At 39.6% G+C, this 21,000-nt stretch overlaps 1 protein-coding gene across 4 annotated transcripts in view; it reads right to left on the minus strand.

The window, feature by feature from the left end:
• The window catches only part of atp8a1 (ATPase phospholipid transporting 8A1), a 116,199-nt gene extending 104,141 nt beyond the window's left edge, over window positions 1-12,058 (minus strand). For all 4 annotated transcript variants that reach the window (XM_084951842.1, XM_084951832.1, XM_084951852.1 and 1 more), the window contains exon 1: window positions 11,666-12,058. In XM_084951842.1, coding sequence (XP_084807968.1) covers window positions 11,666-11,714 — 49 coding nt within the window. In that variant the 5' untranslated portion in view covers window positions 11,715-12,058. The remainder of the gene's footprint in view (window positions 1-11,665) is intronic.
• Window positions 12,059-21,000: the final 8,942 nt, after the last annotated feature.

Below are 21,000 nucleotides of genomic sequence, written 5' to 3' on the forward strand. Positions count from 1 at the left end.
CCCGTCTGTTTCTGTATTCCTATTGCTAAGCGCTGCAGGTTACAGAGACACAGAGAAACCGACAGGCAAGGAAAATCCCTCTTCAATCGCCTCTGTATATTTAAGATACTAAAAGCATGGAAAGACTAATTATTTTCTATACGTCTATACAACTTTCACACTTGAATATGAGCTAATTTTTATCCCGGGTTTTTTCAAATGAAACTCATTGTTAATGATAGGTTAACGATAAGCCCAACCCCTGCTGATTTACAATCCTCCCGATGGTACTATATTAGCTCAGGTCAGGCAAGAGTGCTGGGGGTGGAAAATTATTCCTGGCATGACTGTCAACACAAAAAAATGATAAAATGCACATAATGGCCCCAGTGACAGGAGCCATAATGACCCGATAGTCAAGTATATTAGCCAGTACTGCATCTTGTGACAGTCAGGCACATTATAGCACAGAAATAGCACTAATCCATGTTTTCAAGTAGATGATCAAATGGAAATAGTTATTGTGGAGTAAATGTATTTTTAGCAACAGTATCTTATTAATGTTTGACGTCAAACGAATCTCTTGTAGCCCCGATATTATCAAGCTATCATATCACAGTTTTGCTACATCGTGGAACTTCTTTTGGCCAGCATCTATTATATACTTAATTACACAGTGATGACTCACGAGGATCTATGACTTATTCTTCAGAAAGGCCCATTAGTCAATCAGCTAGAGTGCACTGCAAGTCTAGAGGTAAATGAAAACGTAAAAAGGCTTTTTGTTCATCCAGAAATAGGTTCTAAAAGAATAATGAGCGCAAGAGACTTGAAGGCTTGTCAATAAAGTGTAGCCGAGAAGGCACGTGACCTGGCCAGAACACGGCTCCCAAGCAAATATTCAATCACACCCAGGGTAGGTGGGGGCAGGCAGCTGGGGGCTACGGATATTGATCCCATACAGACAGACAAATAGCAACTAAACCAGTCAAGAAACTCTGTTAAGAAAAACAGCACAGGATACACACAAATGACTGACTTTGATTCTGTTTGCTTCTGTCTTTACACATGCAGAACAAGTACCCAAATAAGTCAGCTAGAGGAGTGAGGCAGAACATGGAGTTCAGCATTCTCAGTCTGCACGTTGTTCACCTTAACCTGAGGCTATTTACCATTGTTATTAGGCTCAAATTAGTTCCAAACCGCTGGACTTCAGGATGTCTCAGTCTCATAACTCAGTGAGCCTAATGCGCCATTTATATCAGCTCATCGCCACCAAAGAAAGATCTCAACATGATTCATTTATGCCACATAAATATTTCAGCAGACAGAGCGGCTACAGTCTATTCATGGGAACGAAGGCCCCAGAGATGAAAGCCCCCCTCCCTCCCGATCACCTGCCATTTGTGAATGAGGAGAAGAGCTGGAGGGGAATATAGATACTGCCTCAATCTAAGCAACAGCAACATCCATAAGTCGCTTATCAGATCACAATGCTGTAACCAGCACTCACAACAACAACAGGGCAGCTGCAGATTTAATCCCCCCTCCCTGTTTGGCTCCGTCTGGCTCCTCATAGGCTCAGGAGGGCTACAGTAGGGCGGATAGTGCAGGGACAACATAGGCAGCTGGGGCTTGCACTGACATCAGAGGGCTGGCCCTGCTCGGCTTAGTGAGGATCTGCAGAGAGAGAAACCTTTCCACTGTGTATGACTTTATGAATGATAAAAGAGAGAGGCATACGCCATGAAATTTAAAGGAATGGACACAGGAAATAGACTTTGTGAATGTCAGTCACTCAGTTATAGTATTCTTCAAGGACACATCTAAAACCTGCAGGACACCGGCCCTCAAGGCCTGGAGTTCCCACCCCTGATTTAGACCTTCACTGAGCAACCGCTAACAAATAACCAAAGTTATATTCAGGCATTTGACAATAAACCAATATCACAATGAATAACTGTAAAATGTTAACACACACAGGTTAAAAGTTTTTCCTTTTTGTCATCTCTGCAAGCAACAAAACAGTTATTTGGAGAGTCTAGACTTATACTTTGGAAAGACTTAAATTTCAGTGGCCATGGGGGTATAAAGAATGCATTTACAGTAGGGTCTCCAACTCAATATGATAAAAATCTAACCATCATTTGCTGGTGGGTAGATATGCCTATTAGACTCGCTGTTGGTTTGGGCGGCAATACCTTTTGTTGACTGTACCCCAAAAAGGTTTTCACACTTGTTGCTGATTTTGTGTGCCATCTCTCACTCTTTGCTGTATTAAGCAAAATGTGAACATTAACATAGTAATAAGCTCAAAATGGCTATCCGTGTAAGCATGAGTGGTCCACTTATTTAGGAAATTCAAAAAAAGAGTCCGTGTCGATGCCTTTTTTTGTGGTATTTCTGGCTATTTGACAAACAAACGGTATCGTATGCTTGAGTAACTCAACTTGAACTCAATTAAATGGTTAAAAACATGACAGCCTGTTCCTTTGGGGGGGGGGGGGGGGGGGGGGGGATGCCAAAACGTAATGGTAAACAGTGAAAGCATAAACCTAATAATATTTCCTTTTGTAGTCTGATCAATTGTAAGGGCTAAAACACTTTACATATTCTTAACTATAGCTCTTCTGTACTTTAACCTTTTGTTTTTTTGCAAGAACAGGAACAACAAGCTGTAATGGGATCTGGCAAGTTTTGGCTCATGTTAATGTTGCAAAACCAGATGGATTAGTTGACAGCTGTAGTGTCATGGGTAGTATGTCAGGTTTAATGGGACACTCCTTAAAGATAAACAACGTGAATGGCTGCTTATTACGACTCTCAGCGCAGTTAGCATTATCCAAAGACACACTTTAAGCTTTGTGTTCACAGACTGAATGTGATTTTAGTGGCCCAAACATGAAAGTTGAACAAATGTAAAATCAATCTTAAATTTTAATGAAACTCCTACAAAATAATGAGATATTGAGTTCATGGCTCAGATTTTAAAACAGGCAACAACAACCACACTGAGTTTTCTCCACACAATTTCTGCCACATGTTCTCTAAAAATAGCTTTAATCTACAAATGGCTGAGTAATGACAATTAATCTGTGCCAGTGTTTCAGCGCTGCCATTTGACCTGATGTAACATGTTTGATGTGCCAGTGAGATGGGCCTAAACCGGCACCTCTGTCATCTAGTGCACAGAGTAAGTGACGCATGTCCAAAACATATCAACTGTTCTCAGTCTGACTGAGGAAATAATAATGTAGGTAGATGCAAGTTATTGTCTGTTATTTATTCACATCTCAGTATCAAGAATAGTACTGCTTTTATTAAATTCATGAAATGATGACTTCATGCATTATTCGCACCACAGTCCAATAATATGAGCAGTGATTGTCTTTTGGGCTAATTTTAAGGATAACCTTGATAGATCCATCAGATGCATTATAAAACAGTACATTTTACATATACTTTTAAAACTAACCATAAATCTGCAAATGCATTACTGTGACCTAGCTGAACGTAAACCTAGCTGAGACGGGATCATTGTCGTAAAATGAACGCGCTCTCGGGGATGGGAGGAGGGTGTGGGGGATGGTTGAGTGGGGCGCAAGGGCAGCGAGAATTTCATCTTCCCAGCCACTGATGGTGTTGCTTTCCTGTGGAGTGCCCGCTGACACCTCTTCATCTGACCTCGTCATCCCACTGTCACAATGTCACACTGACTGTCTCCTGGCACACGCATGCTAGCTGCAATTTTCCTGCTGTTTCAGCTGAGTGTGCATCACACTTTCACACACCGGGGGCACAAAATTCTGCTCAGCAGCAAAAACGTACGATGACAGAAAAACAGACACAGTTTATGGGTTCTTCTTCTTTTTTTTCTTTCTTTTTTTTTTTAGGTATCTGAGATTACGTCATGTTTCAGGATTTGCTGCCCATCTATAGCTGATGGAAAAATTGAGACGAATGGAGGATCTCTACAAGCATAAATTTACAATGCATGCTTTCAGTGGGTTGTAAATAAGACTCAATCAGGATGTCAGCTAACCTGCTCATCAAATGATCTAATCAATTTGAGCAGATGGTTAGATTAGGGACCATAAAATCAAGGATTTAGTGGCTTTTACACTGAATCCAAGTTGGTCTTATAATTGAACCTATTGTGCTTTTTTATTATTTTTAGTCATACAAATACTATTACGGTGGTGGACGTTCACATCAAAAATGACCATTTTCAAATTATGAGGTCAGTGTATGTGCAAGTAATCCCTGTCATCTAAAGCAGAGGTCTCCAACCTTTTTTGCGCCACGGACCGGTTTATGCCCGACAATATTTTCATGGACCGGCCTTTAAGGTGTCGCGGATAAATACAACAAAATAAAACTAGTACCGGTACCGAAAAAAAGAAAATTTATTCATAACACACGTGAAAAGACCAAGGAAAACCGAGTAAACGATAAAAACGATAACAAAATAACGCTGAAAACCGATAAAAATCCTGAAAACTGTACATTTCACACCTGAGCCTCAACTCTCGCGGCCCGGTACCAAACGACTCACGGACCAGTACCGGTCCGAGGCCCGGGGGTTGGGGACCGCTGATCTAAAGTACACAGCTCTACCTGTGAGCACAGAAGCTCCACCCACCTGCTGTTTAAAGAGAGGGGGAAAGTGAAGTAAGTAGCTTGGTGAACAGAGGCTTTAATTTTAGAATAAGATGAGAAGATAAATAAACATTATTTTGAATTGTCTATCATACCAAGGTACTCTGACAGAGTCCAAGGGTAATATAAGCACAAAACATATTTAGTTTGGTCAGTACTGCATTGATTTTTGCTTTTAAAATGCACTACTAAGTTTATTTAATTTTTCTACCTGAATAAAGACCGTCACATTCACATAACCAATGTTTCTATGCCAAGTAGAAAAAACACTAGTTTACTGCATTGCATAGATCCACGGTTTTGATAGCCTTCACACCAAAATCATGATCATGAGTTTCCCTTGCCTGACATCAACATATAGCAAACAGTACAACAGTCTGCGTCTCTGCATGAAGACCCAACTCCAAGTTCTTAGTCTCTGAATCTATCTCTTAGTGGGAACATGCATTTGCACATTCCTCCTCATGGTGACCTGCCACATCCACTTTGCCTTGCAGACAGAGAGGAATCATTGAGGTGAGGGAAATTGAGTATCTGAAGAAACACATATTAGACTGGCTGCAAGTTAGTGATGGAGGCAGGACGTGAAGTGGAAAATGGAGAGCAGGATGTGTCCCGTGCCGTCACATAGGGTAGAGAAGCCAGAGGGAACTTGATATGACACACCAGCAAACCCAGGAAGGGGATTTAGTGGTGTGTTGTGCCACATTATTATCAGCCAGTGATTCACCAGGCACACTGGCAGCTTTCAATCCCTCCAGTCTCCCTCCCCATGCTATTACAACTATTCAGACAGACCGAGGTTTAGCTAGTCTTATTAAAATGCTACAGGGCACACAGCCTGCTCCACATATGCTTGAAAAAAAATGTGGATAATATCAGTGAGGTAGAGATAGCTTGATTATAGAAGAAGTAGGCTATAATGTCTCACTCTTAACTAGTAGATAGGTAATGAGAGTTGAAGAACTATTATTCTCCTTCTCCCCCCAAAATTTTGACGAGTTACTTGACTCACAGCTTTGGGAAAATCCCCACAAAACTTATATCAGCTCATCCACGTTTTCATATGTTTTACAGTTTTTGCACTTTGATTTTTTTCTGGAAATGTTACCATCAGTGATCACATCACTCTAAATTCTGAGCCTGGAACACATTAAAAAAAAGGTTTATGTTTGTTTTGCTAAAAAAAAAAAAAAAAAAAAAACAACAACAACCACCTTTTGTTCTGTGTCTGTGATTCGTGTGATTTCACGAATTTCACCTACTAACATTTCAAATGAGCATTTTTACTTGGGATGCTCCTGCCACTCACGGCGAATTTAATGAAAAAATTCCTGACTGCACTTTGCTGGAAGTGGATGATGTAAATATCTTCAGAATGTTAACTGGCTGCCAAATGGCTCAAATAGAAAAGAGGCAACAGAACTGCCAAAAAACCCTTTAAAGATCAAAAAAATACACCATGAAATGCACAGCTAGTGGCTGCAGTGGATACTTCTTATTGTTTCTAACACCTGATTTCACTTCACCTCTTTGTATGTTAAAACTTCGCACCTCTGCACAGCTGGTTGAGAGACCAACAGCACAAGCAAGAGTGGCCCACAGACCAGCTGTACAACTTACTTTGTGCACTGCCTCCATCTAACAACAAACCGTCAGCGAACGTGCTACTTCTGCTGGACCATAAATCTTGGTTAAGGCCTGATTTAGACTTCTGCTGTGAATCTTTGTAGAGCCTACCAAGTGGCTGATGTCACTACCGGCATTTATGCTTGTGCGTGGTGCATTATGTGTTACCTTGTGGTCATGTCCCAGCATTTTATACACAGTGCCACCCGATAGAAACTCACTTCTGGGTCTCCATTCTTTGTTGTGGTCTTTTTTCCCCCCCAGGGTCTTTCAATTTTTTCCACTCCTTTGTACATTCCCTCACATCCATTCAGACAGTTTTGGCAATGTTCCTACAGGATGTTGCTGACCTCTAAGGATGCCAGGCTCCTTATATTGATTATTATTCCTTAGATTGAGACAATCGTTGTTCTTGTCTTTCCGACAAATATAAAAAATATTGAGAAAGTAGCAGGAAATGCACAGGAGGAATTGATAGTACTGAAAATGGCCAATCACTATGGTTACAGGCTGCATCAACATGACATGTAGTTACATTTCTACAGCGGTAAATGTCAGGTTACATTGTAGGGTTTCAGAGGGGTTTGTGCTAACAACATAGTTTCGTGATAGACTTTCCGCTGAAACATAAATATTCAGTAAACCTCATAATGGTTGAACCTGTGGTTGTGTATCGGGGTCAGTGCATCCTCTTTCAGCAGCTGTGAATCCATTCAGCACAGCTGTTATTCTTCATAAGAGCAACACCTTAATAGCCTTAGAATTGATGCTTTATTATACAAATATCAAAGTTTTGATGACCATCGAGCTTTACAGGAAGCTTTGTTCGACTTTCAAAATAAAAGCTCCAACAAATTTTGTGCCGCTCCTCATGGGCACTAAATGATGCTGGATTTTCTGAGATTTTAAGACAAAAGCTCATAAATAATTTTGATGAATGTTTTTAGCTGTTTCTTCCATAGACACAGATTTATTATTGACATGGTTATAATTATTAACACTAAACAAATTAGGAAAGAACTTGAAAGTAAATCCTCACAAATATTAATGTCACTTATCTATGCTTATAGAAAGTGCTGGCTTTACTACATATAATTAAGTATTCCCTGGCTGCCTTACCAGCGGCTGTCTGTCTCTGTAGAATCATACATTAAACGTGCTGATAAGCACTAATGTCACCTGCATCCCAACTGTCTTAGATAAGGTTGTTTTGGCAACACACGAGGAACAGGCTGGCAGGGATCTCGGATGTTTCCACAGCACAGCGGAGAAGAGTGACAAGGAGTGGGGCTGCACGTGGTGGCCAAGACTGGCGAGTGTGCAGCACAGAGGGGGCTGACGGACAGGCTGCTGATGGATTAGGTGGTAAGCCTGGCAGAGGGCTGCCCTTTCTAGATGGAAGCCTGCCTGATGCACAGTGGTGATTAAAATATAAAACTGGAGGGTGGGGAGTGTGCTTAGGCTCTCATAAAAACAACTGAAAGAAACACTGCTGAGCAGACGCATGACTGAGCAAAACAGTGGAAGTGGATATGGAGCCATGAGGCTGGAAAATACTTGATCCAAGAGCAGCAGCAGCACAGGCCATCAACCTGGAAGCACAGAAGGTGATCCAATCCAACACTGAGATGGATGCTTGAAAAGAAATTTCCCCCAAAGCAGGCGGATAAGAGTGTACACAAAGCCAAGTGAAGTGAAAAGCTTAATTGTTTGCTCTTTGTAACCTAAAAAGGTGGTGTAATGGTGACAGCAATAGCTGCTGCATAATTCATCTGTTTGTTCCTCTGACTGCAGCAGGCTCCGCATTGGTCAACAGTTTTATACAGTCTCATCATATTTAATTATTTAGATTTCTACCACTATAATGCACAAGCTCGTCAGCGAAAATCCATCATTTCTGTTGTGCTGCGCAGGATGACAAATTGCGTTACAGTTACCAGCCCTCAAGTGGCATTTAGGACCAACAGACAAAACTACCACCAAGCAAATCACCTTTCAGCAAGAGGATATTCAAATTCCAGTCTGAGAGCTATTACAGTTTTACTTTTTATTTGTATTTTGTTTAGAGTTTTTAATTTTCTTTTCAGTTAGTTTCCAGGGTGGATTTGCTCATATCTGCAAACCCACTATTTTTTGAAAATGTTCAGTTTCAGTTTAGTTACCATTAGTTTCAGTGCAACATTTTGTGAAGGATGCTGACTCAAAGTCACATAGTTTTTAGTTTGATTTTTGTTATCGGCAGTCGTCTTTTGCTTTGTAAGCAGTCGTGAATTTATATTTACTTAATTATAACTGTCTGCCCCAAAGCTATCTGCTTGTTAAGGCTGACATCATTAGCCATTTCCAGGCCTAAATGTTCCTTCAGTTCCGAACAGCAAACAAACACTGAGGCCCTGTATCCAAAGCCTTTCATCTCCATTAAAATAATTAGTGTGTGTGTGTTCTCATAGGTGTTACAATAAAGTGTACTGTCCAGGCATCCATGAAAAAGAGGATTTTTGCAGTTTAGCAAAGTTTCAAGTTTACACTGTGTTGGATTGACAGTTAAAAACTAAAAATGATATGCAATGTTCTCACTTAAGTATTTCTAAAAAACTGGAATTTACAACACCGCTGTACCTTTGGATGTAAACAAAGACATCCAAAGGGCTGGCTGGCATACAATAATGCACTACCTTATGTCTAACTACTGAGTAATACACTTTAGTACAAGGAATGTGTAATATGAGGGTGAAATTGTTCTCAATAGAAGTGCATGCAATTCCCCAGAGACAAATCTAATGATGTTGGAAGGAAGGAAGGAAGGAAGCTGTTGAAAACGAACAAAGCTTCAGCCAAGAGAACATCTGAGATGAACCTATCAGTAGCAAGAGGTTAGTCATTAGTATGTTGCTGCACAGTGCTGATCATAAGCTTAATGCAAGCTGAAAGCGATTCTTTTCTGAAGTGTTCCAATATTAGGTGTCTGAGGCTGGAGTGTACGGAGTGAGTTTTGATAAATGTAGCCTGAAGACATGCTACACTTGAACGATGCTTTTTTATAAGCATCGTTTGGTTGGTTGTTTGGTTGTCAGTTTCAACCTCTACACCTTTTTATAGGTGTAGAGGTTGAAACTGACAACCAAACATTGTTCAAGGGGCTCAAAAATAAAATAAAATAGAAAATAAAAGATAAAAATCAAGCAAAACAGACGAGAGCCTCATCCAACGAAGGAGACTCTTGAACCCAAACACAGTCATGACAAATCTCTGAACAAGCAAATAACCTCTACGATTCAAGACCATCTGTTGGGAGTATGGACTGGCATACAGTGTGTGGACCGATTACTTCCAGTGCAGCTTTGTATCTGGATAGTGGAGAGACACTCAATAATTAAATCTTCAGAAAACCATTAGGAAAAGATGCTTTCTTTCCCAATATTACCCCCAGTGTATTCTGCTGCAATATCGTATAATATAATTTGCTGCTTTATTAGCACAGTTTTATAGGTACACGAAACTTTGAAAGCCAAGCTTAACCATCATGAACTGATGATAACATTTCAAGAAATTCACAAGTCGATCAAAGTTTTATTTAACTCATCTGTAGCAGCTAAATTTTTAAGTCACATTGCTTATATCTTTACAGCTCAATCTATTTAGAGTCAGACTGTCAAGCTCAGTTCTTTAGTTCATGGGCAACATGCAGTCCAAACTGATCTCATGTGGGCCAGAAAGGTAAAACCACCGCATAAGAAAGCGTCACTCCAAATTTTTCCCTTTCTTTGGTGTAAACAAATTAATTTTAAAAGCCTTCACCCGGGCCACAAATGGGATTTTAAAGAAACGGTGAAGCTATAACCCTTTAAAAACTTCTCATAGAACAAAAGGCATTATTCCGTGTTAAATATTTTTTCTAATTCAATGAGTAATCCATTTAGAAAACAGCCTGAGATATCTTAAGAAATATAAATGGAGTTTAAAACTGTATTTCGGTTTTCCACATTAATTGAGTCTAATATCAGCACATGTACCTTCACAGCAGAAAGGCACAAAACCTTCACGAACTCTACATGTTACTCAAAAGGATTAACAATGCACTTCATCAAGAAACTGCAGTATTAAAGACTTCCACACTATGCAAAGCCAGGTAGATCCTTTGATGGTCAAGTTCTGGCCCCCCAAATGCATGTTTAATGTGCTGTTAAACAAGGTCAATTTTTGAAAAAAAGTAGTGAAAAACACATTAAACTTACACCTGGTGGTAAATTACAAAGCAGATAATATGCATAATAAGGTGGCCCAGACATTACGCAAAGACTTCATCTAGATGCACACAAAAACAAATTAGAAATGGTTCATTTTAATTCACTTTACAAGACCAGCCCGCCTGCCTTAGGGGCCAAAATTATATACTCAACAGCAATAACTCAGACTGAGATATTACCCAGACCTCTGCAGCTATAAATCAAGCCCAAGCCTTTCAAAATCAAGTGGCAACAGCGCTGCTACATTTACTGTGAAGAGAAACAGAAACTTCAGCAGGCATCATAAAAAATGGGTTTTTGTTATTGATGTCTGCAGATAAATTCAGTCAAAGCCTTGAGTAGTCAGAGGTCAATGTCAGCCTCACATGAATGACTGCAGGGATTTAAAGACTGGCTGCAGGTGCACAAGTCTGCACACCTGCAGCAGGTAGGTAGACTTCTGTGTTTGGACTCTGCTGGAAAGACAAACACAACTTTAAGCCTAAAATGCCACTAAGTGGCATTTCCTGTCCTAAAGTAAACACATCCTTTTACGAGCATTCAAATCACTTAGGTAATGCCTATGTATCTGCATCTTCATTCCCTGCCAAACACAATAGAGATGCAGTGGAAAGTTCTTGGTGCAGGGAAGGAGTGGGGGGCCCAGCTGAACCACAATGGCTGTATTATTAGACCCACACAGTTGTAGATGCCATTTGCTGGACACTTGTGGATACTTTGAGTAAGCTACAACTTAATCTGTTTTCTGAGATGATGGGGTGATTCCTAAGAGGTAGGATATGGCTTGTCCCGGGGTCAGGTGCAATCTTCAGCGGCTTCACTTTGACAACGCCTTTGTCTCGAAACCCCTTCTCCTCTATCACTTTCACTTTAGGCTAACTTGTTTTTTTTTTTTTTAACATTTAACTTGAAAGAATTCTTTCCCTTGAACGTCTCATAGAAAACTTCCAAACCGCCCGACCCTCTCTTCCCTCGGGTCTTATTTACGCCTATTCGGGGGGACCGTTAATCACGGCTTTAGCTAGCGAGTTACTGCACTTCCACAGAGCTGTCGGCCGGCCTTCTAGCAAGGAAGAAGGTAATAATGTAGAAGATATTTTTTCTTCGCCTGGTCTCGAAAATATAAAACAGATAAAAACATTCCTACGTACCCTCCGCCCGAGTACGAAGATCAGACATCGTTCTCTGGACGGGCGGCATCTCTCCACGCAGAGCCGGGCAACGGCACCTGTCAAGTGGCCGCGGTGTTGGTTCTGCCCCCTGTGTGTTCTGGCTGCTGCTCCTCAACCGTCAAAGAATTTCAAAATTACGGCTAAAAAATCTAAATCTCTCTCATGCGGATTGAGCTGATGCGTGTTCACTGCTGATGAGAGATTTACATAAGGAATTGCCAACTTTCATTTCCCGGTTGGTGACAGAACCATGCTCAGGAGCCCACCGCTTCATGCATCCCCCAGCATCTCGGTTCTCACGGCGGACTGAAGCCGTCAAACGCCCCCTGGTATAGTAAGAGTGGACACGGACTAACCATGAACTGAAAGTGAGGGGGACGTTGCCGCTTCACATTATGGACTGTACCACTTGCAGAAATAGCGGGAGGGGTAAACACATTAACATAACCGTAATTACGCCTTGGCTAGAATTAAAAGAAGTAATAGAAATAATATTTATCTGATAATATCGAGAGGCTAAAGTGCTGTACTTCAATCCCCGTCGCCCATAATCATTAAAATGCTAGATTATTTTTTTAAAATGGCCTTGAAACTGCTGGTTGGCGTAAGCACATCCCCCCTTTGCGGTAGACATACACATGTTGGGAGTTGGCTTATTAGAACAGAATCATGTTTTCGTGTATCAAACGTGGTTTGCGCACCATCAGCAAATAGAAATCACTATTTAATGGACCGGTATACATAAAACTAAAGTAGGAGATTTTGTTTTATAAAACAAAATTCATTTCCATTCATGGAAAGTCCCCGTTCATCTCTATTATCTATTTATTTATTTATTTATTTATTTTTTGTAATACACGCCACTATATCGGTACATCTGTCGGTACAACTCACCTATGTTTGATCCCATTTAGATTGAAATGGGATCAGACTTGTATATTACAAAAAGCACATATTTTTTTCTAATTACTTTTTGTTTTTCATTGCTGTTGTTGTTAATGTGTCATTTCTCAGATAAGCGTAATTCAGAGCACAGTGGTTATTATTTAATAAGTATAAATCGTGGCAAATAAAGATGAACACTGAATACATACATTTTGAGAAAGAGAGTTGGTTACAAAAGCACTGCCAACATTAATAGCTGGGGTTAAAGCTTACCCCCATTAAGTATCATTTTACAAGATTACACATTGTTAGATTTTATCAGTGGTTAATATTTAACAAAAATCATGTGCTCATAAAAGTTGGTTTTCTCCTTTTACTCTTGCTTTGTTTTTCTCAATTAGAGGCACTCAAGTGACACATGAGCTTTACAGTGTCATTAATTACATTTATGGCCATTTTATTCGATGTGTGTGATGATTTTGTGGATTTTGCTCTTGCAAAAATGACCCTAATCCTATTCGAATAGTGATGAAACACTGATATCCCGGAAGTGTTAACTTTTGAATCGCTAAAGCAATAAAAACCGTCTTATAGTGACAGAAATAAGATGTTAATATATTGTACCACACATGTATGAAGTAAAGAAGGACGTGTTTGAATTACTGCACTGTACTTTCCATTAAACGCAGGAAAAAATGCACTGATAAAGAACTGCAATCAATCTGCAAGTCACTCTGATACTGCAACAGTTACCATTATTCACCAGCATACAATATGTACGCACAACAAAAATACACATGGTTCATCTATACAGAGACTTTAACAAGTCATGAGGCTTTACCTTCAGCATAATCTTTTGCAGAGAAAAAGAAACTGACAAAAATGTCTGTATGGATTGGCCACTCTGGCACACGGGTGTTGTGTCAAAACTAATGTCTCTGATCAATAGAACAGCCCATTTTTCTTTACAAGTACCCAAACTAATGAAATAAATTATCAGTCATCTCCACAATAAGCAGTTCTTGGAAGATGTAAAAATAAACTCATGCAAAAAAGCAACAAATTAAAGAGTTTTGAAGTGACAGATTGGTGAAAACACTGTCAAAAATAACAGGATCAAACAGTTGTAAACAGACCGTAGTATAAGTCACTGTGTTATTATGTGATTATTGTCTAGAGATGAGCTCAGCAGAAGATCTAATCCAGGGTGACTTACTCTAGCTCTCATCAGAGTGTCACTCTCCTGTCATGAATCTGCTCTAACTTGGACGATCGGTAACCTGAAATAGGACTTAAAGGACAATATACATGCAAAAGAACGAGGCTGTGCTGCCTGTCTGCTGTGCATACAGTAAATCAAAGTGGGTCCTCTTTCCCTCTGCAGTTGGAATGCAAATCACACTGGAGACGGCATTTGTACAGCACCAGCACCACTGCAGTTGCTTGAGAGAACTGCAGATACACTACAGCTGTCTGATGTCTATTTCTCACCAACAGTATTTTCACAGTTCTTTTTGTTCCAGCTGAGAGATTCAGTGCATATTTTCATCTGATCTAAAACTCTTTGATGGGAATGATTTAGGAGACTCTCCTCCTATTTTTATCCATATTCCTGTATAAATTAAAATCATTTTACTGTGGTGGGGATTAGAGGGAAATGAGATTATACTTCTACATGTTCGGCTGCACATCTTCCACAAAAAGTATGCAGCAGACTGTGTTCTGGGGGGGGGGGGGGGGGGGGGTCACCTTCAGTGGCAGACTAAGTCCTCTTCTCAGCAGGAAAAAAGGAAAAACAAAACACACAATGTTCTGCATGAGGTCAAGATGAACTACATCCAAAATACCTGAACATCTTCACCTCCTCTTACTAGAGAGACACATCTCTCCCAAAGATTTCCTTTCTCTCCCCCCACTCCTAATTCAACATCAGCTCACCACCATAGGGATTTGGCTCTGTAGCTCCCATGGTTGCTAAGCAACAGTGACAAGAAGCCTGCCTCTTCGATTATGTGTGAGTTGCTCTGCTTTTCTGTCTTATAGCACATCCAGTCCAAACAATGAATCATTCAAGCAGCCGTCCAAATTTGTACCACCGTTGAAATCTGTGTCAGTTTCAAACGGAAAGAGTGTTTTTATCTGTTTATTTATATCTTTATCAGAGTGACCTAAAAAGACTTCTTTACTCTTTTGATAAAATATAGAAGTGTAAATATACCTACAATGAGAGTGTCTGTGATCAAAATTAAAGTAAAGAATCAGTGGGACTTCAGAAAATCATAGAATTAATATTTTAAATCTGCTATAAGTTACCTACTAATTTAAATGTATTATTGCAACTAGCACGATTGCATATGGGTGCCATGGTAAACCAGCCTACAGTGAAGTAAAGGTAGATCCACTGTTGCCTAAGTGCTCTATGGAAACTGTCACCAACATGCTCTAATACAGTGGGGGAAACGATTATCTGATCAGCGGCTGAATTGGTCAGTTTGCTCAACTACAAAGAAATGAGCAGTTTCTCGTTTTTATTGTAGTTTCATTTTAATTGAGAGACAGAATGTCAACTAAAAATCATGAAAAAACATGTTACAAACAAAAGGTCATAAATTGAGTTGCTGTCATTGAGTGAAATAAGCATTTGATTCCCAAACAAAAAATTAATTAGTACTTGTTGGAGAAACCCTTGTTGGCAAATGGTGTAGTTGGTCACCAGATTTGCACACATATCAGGAGAGATTCTGGCCCATTAGTCTTTAAAGAAACTCTCGAAATCCTTCACATTTCTTGGCTGTCACTTGGCAACTCAAAGCTTCAGCCACCTTCAAAGATTTTCTATAGGACTAATGTCTGGAGACTGAGAAGGCCACTCCATGATCTTAATGGGCTTCTTCTTTAGCCCCTCCTTTGTTGTCTTGACTATGTGTTTTGTGTCATCATCATGCTGGAAAACCATCCACAAACCATCTTCAGTGTTCTGGCTGAAGGAAGGAGGTTCTTGTCTGAGATTTTACACTATATGGACCCATCTATTGGCACGTCAATGCGGTGAAGTCGTCCCCAAAGCCTAATTTTTCCACCTCCATGCATGGATCATGTTCTTTGGATCATACTCAGCACTTCTTTACCTTCTAACACACCAGGCTGAGTTAATGTCAAAGAGCTCAATTTTGGTTTCATCTGGCCACATCACTTTCTCCCAAGCCTTCTCTGAATCATTAACATGTTCACTGGCAAAGTCCTGTACTTGCATTCTTGTGGAAGGTCTATAAGGTCTATAAACTTGTCCTTGACGTCCTCTGACAGCTCTATGGTCTTGCCTATGCTGGTTAAGAGGTTTATCTATAATAGATTGATTGATTGATTGATTGATTGACTATAATCTGTGCACCACATGGGCACACAATTCTGGCTGGTTTGTAGGGGTTTAAATCCTTATTTCACTCAGTGACATATAAATCAATTTATTACTTTAATGCAATGTGTTTTTTCTGGATCCTTGGTTGATATTCTGTCTCTTAACAAAATTAGAGCTTGTTCATTTTTTTTTTTTAAATTGAGCAAATTTAAAAATTTAACAGGGACTTAATCTCAGATTTTAGCTTTTAAGTTTTCATAATTTTTCTTTTTGCTGAAGGTCATACACTCTGATCAGTTGAAATTTTCAGTTTTCTTTAAAAGCCTTTTTTTGGCTGAGGTAGTTGCATGGCTTAAAGACTTGCAGTGTTGCTCTACCAGCAGACCACTTTGATCCAGATTGAAATACCTCTACAAATATTGGAAAAAATGCGATGAGATATAGTAAAAGTCATCGATATGCCCCTTAGAATAACAGTTTGGTGAACCTATTTTTCTAGCCCTGTGATAGACATCAGCTTCCAGCATGCTTTTTGGTGACTCTGAAGTGAAGACTTTGCAAGATAAACATGGCCACGTAAAGATGATGCACAGCCAGCTATCTAGAGTTTGGCTAACTGACAAAATTCTGATACAACACTACAAACTGTTCAGAGAAATGTTGAGCAAATGCATTAAAAAAACATGCAGAAACAGGGCTGTCTCTGGCTGCTGCTGAATATAACATGACAACTATACAAGTCCTCGCTTTAACTTAAACCAGAAGCACCTGATAAGCCCCAGTAACCTGTCTCTAAAAGCCTCGCTGTCACTTTCCCTGCATCAAACTAAAATGAATTTGTAGTGTCCTCCAGAGATAGCTCACAAAAATCATCCTGAATAACCAGCTTATAAATGATGATGTGTGTAAGCCCCTATCTGGGGGCTCTTTGCTTCTGCAGGAAAATACTTTGAGCCACTTTGCTGCTGCCTAGAGAGAAAATACTAAGGCAGCTTAAACCCTGCAACAACTTCACTGGATCCTATCCCAGAAGGTATTAAAAAGGTATCGTTGCTTACAGTGGATGATAAAAAAGAGGATATTTTCCTCACTGGTATCTTCACTATATTTGTGTAAGTAAGCCAAATTAGGAGGAAATTAAAATCTTTATAAGAGTTACATCCTTACACAAAGAAAACTTGTTGAATGAACTGTCTTTCAGGTACACTTTAATTAAAATTTTGTGCTGTGAAGCAATAAAAAGAAAGTTGGGATCCACTGATTTCTCTCTTTTTTGTTTGTAAAAGCTCTGGATAAAGGTAGATGGGTTTGCTGAAAGTTAAACTTCTGCCTTCCCAGGTTACATCAGTCCAACTCCTACACAGCTGGTCTGGATCAGTTTTTTCATCACTTTCTACCACGAATTACCCGTCCCGGTGTGAAGACAAATCAAACCAGGATGATGGATGCAGCCATGCAACCTGCAGCTCTATCTTTTCCTTGCCTACAGCTCTTGAGGGCGTGATTGGGCAGTGTGACATTTAGCTGTAATTAAATTGCATTCTGCCCCCTTGTGGATGTTGATCTCTAGTCGGGGAAGGGGGAAATGGTTCATTGGCCAACCACTCACAAGTGGTGAGTCACTGCATAGTCATTTGACCTGCTCACTATAACTGATAATATCTGGCGTACATCCTGTCAAATGATACATTTAACGAACTGTAGGAGTAAGCTTACAGACAATCTCCAATGTAGTTTTTCTCTCTGGCATGAGAACTCAGTAAAGTACTGCAGACCAGCCATAGACTGAGGTAAACATGAAAGGAAATCATGCTGAATATTCATGTTTATTCAGGACGCATGAAAGCCATTTTTCACCCTGCGCTGTTTGACTTTTCCCACTTAGTAGCAGGCGAGCCGACAATCAGCAGTGAAATTAGAGAGCGTTACAGTATTAATCCTTTCAAATGACTTTTTTAATGGCAGTAGAGGTGGCTGCTGAGGTTATATTAGTACTGCTGATGAGCCAGGCTGAGAGATAAGCTCTTCAAGTTGAATAGCCTATCACTATCACAGTGCTCTCCTGTCTAAATGTGGCAAAGTGTGATAAAATGGCTGCTTGACACAACATGGCGTGGGCATATTTAACTGAATTTCAGATAGGCATGCCCCCTTCCTGCCTTTAAGGAGGCAAAAAACATGGTTAATGTGTTTAATTAATCTTGAATCATCTAATATTGTAGTGCCTCTTCGTCTTTTGTTGGCAGGAACCCACAGAGGACTTTTTTGTCTCTGTTTCAGTTGAAAAGTTGGTGTGTAGACATAGTGGTGCTTAAAGGCGCAAACAAACCAATTCAAATGAAAACTATATGTAAATGGGCCTTTTATTACAATTAAAAGAATAGTGTTTAAGTAAATTCAATTCAATTCAATTCAATATTATTTATACAGCACCAAATCACAACAACAGTCGCCTCAAGGCACTTTGTATTGTAAGGTAGACCCTACAATAATACATACAGAGAAAAACCCAACAATCATATGACCCCCTGTGAGCAAGCACTTTGTTGACAATAGGAAGGAAAAAGCTCCCCGTTAACAGGAAGAAACCTCCGACAGAACCAGGCTCATGGAGGTGCGGCCATTTCGGGTGAGAGAAGGAAGACAGAATAAAAGACATGCTGTGGAAGAGAGACAGAGAATAATAAATTTGACCTATATAATGATCGTAACCATAAAACTCAGATTTTGTTGAGAAATATTGCTAAAAATTATGAATTATAGACAAAAACTCTAATCTGAACCATGACCTACTTTTCCAAAAAGCATTCAACGTTTGGATTATGTCCCCAAAATGAAGATCAAATCCAATTTTTATTGCTGAACCTGGAACTGTAAAATATTCTGTAAAGTTTGTAAATACCCATTTTTAATAGTCCCTATGTCCTCTGCTTAATCAGTGCTGTGTATGTTTTGGGCTGTAGTTAAATGCACTGTGAATATGTTCTTAATAATTGTTTAACACTGTTTACGTGGGACAATAAGATCCTAAAATGGAAAAAAACAAACAAAAATGTTACCTCAGTTAAAAAGATGTCTGTGACTAAATAAAAACAGATTTAATAATACATGTTTAGACCACTATGATACACAGAGAGCAGTCTGGTAAGTAATCCTACATGTGGACAAAACCTTTATCTCCAAGAAAACATCACAGGGTTCCTTTAACTGACATCTTCATGAGTCTGGAGTCAAATGACGCTAAATCCAAGCTGTTGCAAGGGCTGCTTTTACCACCTGTAATCATTAGCAGTGAGAAAAACTAAAACTAACTAAAACGGTTCACACAGATGCCTTGAGTGAAATATCAAACCGGCCTAACTTGGAAAGAAAACATGATCGAAAGCCATCATGAGAAATGTAGGTTTTCAAGACACTTACGGGTGAAAGTCCAGGAAAGGTAATGATCAGAAAATCTTTATCTGTTAGCAGCAATAATTTACAATACACCTACACAGGCCACACTGTAATAGCTGCAGTGATGTCCTTTTAATAAAAGACAGTTTAATGGAGAGTCGCGGCCACTTTGGATCAATAAAAGCTGGAACCAGAGCCAGACCCATAAAGCAGCCACAGCCTCGGGATGCCACTAAATATTAGTTTGACACATTAGACTTTCACAGATGGATTTTCTCCGGTGATTGAAATGAGGTGGCATAGAGTGTATTTGTGTGTGTGTGTGTGTGTGTGTGTAAATGTGTGTGGTTGTAGCTCTCACCTGAGGGGCCAAACTGGAGCACTCAAACAGAGTGGTGCTGTCACCGCTGCAAGCTGATGCGTCACATCTCCAGGGACCCGCTTCATCACCTGTGACACAGAAAAACTGGCCGAGACATCTCAGAGGACATGTTGCTGTATTGAGTCACCGTGACACTTTATCGGTCTTCCTCTTCTCTCTGCAGGCGCTCAGTGAACGAGGAATATCCACCTCGGTGTCACTTCACCTCACTTTAAGATGGCAGAAAAGCTCCAGTATGTTGCTGAAACTGGAGTGGCGTATTTTTCAGAATAAGAGTAGAACCTGGCCTGTAAAATTGTGAATACTTTTGAATCCTTCACTACTTCACTGGTTTATCTTCACATATACATTTACATTTGTTACTTATAAAATACTGTTTGATTTAGTCTCCTATATGCAACTTTGGCAACTTGTTCTGAGTCTATTCGGCATTTCCACTGTAAAACATTAAGTTTAAACTATACACAAACATATAAAGTAAAAGTAAAAAGGTATGCTTGAATAAAGTGCATTGTGGATTTACTGTTAACACAGTTCAGTGTTAAAAGAGTTCAGAGAAACCAGAACAACTGTGAGGCTTCGGATCCGCTAATAATGTCAACATGCTTGCAGCATTTGCTGATTAGGAATGTTTGCTAAAGTTTTTAAGTAATGTACTGTTGTGTTAGTTTAATGACTTAGTGTTTGTTTAAGCACGCGAAAGGTTAGTCTCAAAGAATTTTTATCTTCTTTTCTCTTTTTCCCATTAAAAAAAAACCATTTTATTTTTTAAAATAAATTTACATAATATTGGCATAAGAATAACTGCTGGAACATCACAAAAGTCAGAGAGATTAATCCTCTGGGAACCCCGAATCAATTTATCCAGCAGTTAAGATATCACTCTCTGGACAAAAGGTGTGAAAGACTCAATCAAATGTGTGTTTAGGCTTTTTTGCTGGGTACTTGTAGTTGTTTTACATGTTTTGCATGTGTATAAAACCAGAACACAATCCTCATTACAAGCTTGTGGGAAGAAAGTAACAAGATAACTGTAATAAATCTTGAAATATAGGCTTATCTGATGCAGAAGTTTCCTCACAGTGTCAGCTGTCATCTCATCTCAAGAGGGGGAAATGTTTGTTTGATTAAAGCATATGAGGTTTTCTGTCAATGTGCTGTTGAAAACTGTGTAAATTGCAATGAATAATTCAGAGACTACTATCATTTTACTTGAGACTAGCCTGGTAGGTTGCCATGGTAGAAATGCATGTATTATTTACAGGTTGTGTGACTGTTAGGCAGCTTACAGGC

This window comes from Perissodus microlepis, chromosome 2 (genome assembly GCF_051167445.1).
Source record: "Perissodus microlepis isolate ML-2025 ecotype Zambia chromosome 2, ASM5116744v1, whole genome shotgun sequence".
In the NCBI taxonomy this organism is placed as follows: Eukaryota; Metazoa; Chordata; class Actinopteri; order Cichliformes; family Cichlidae; genus Perissodus; species Perissodus microlepis.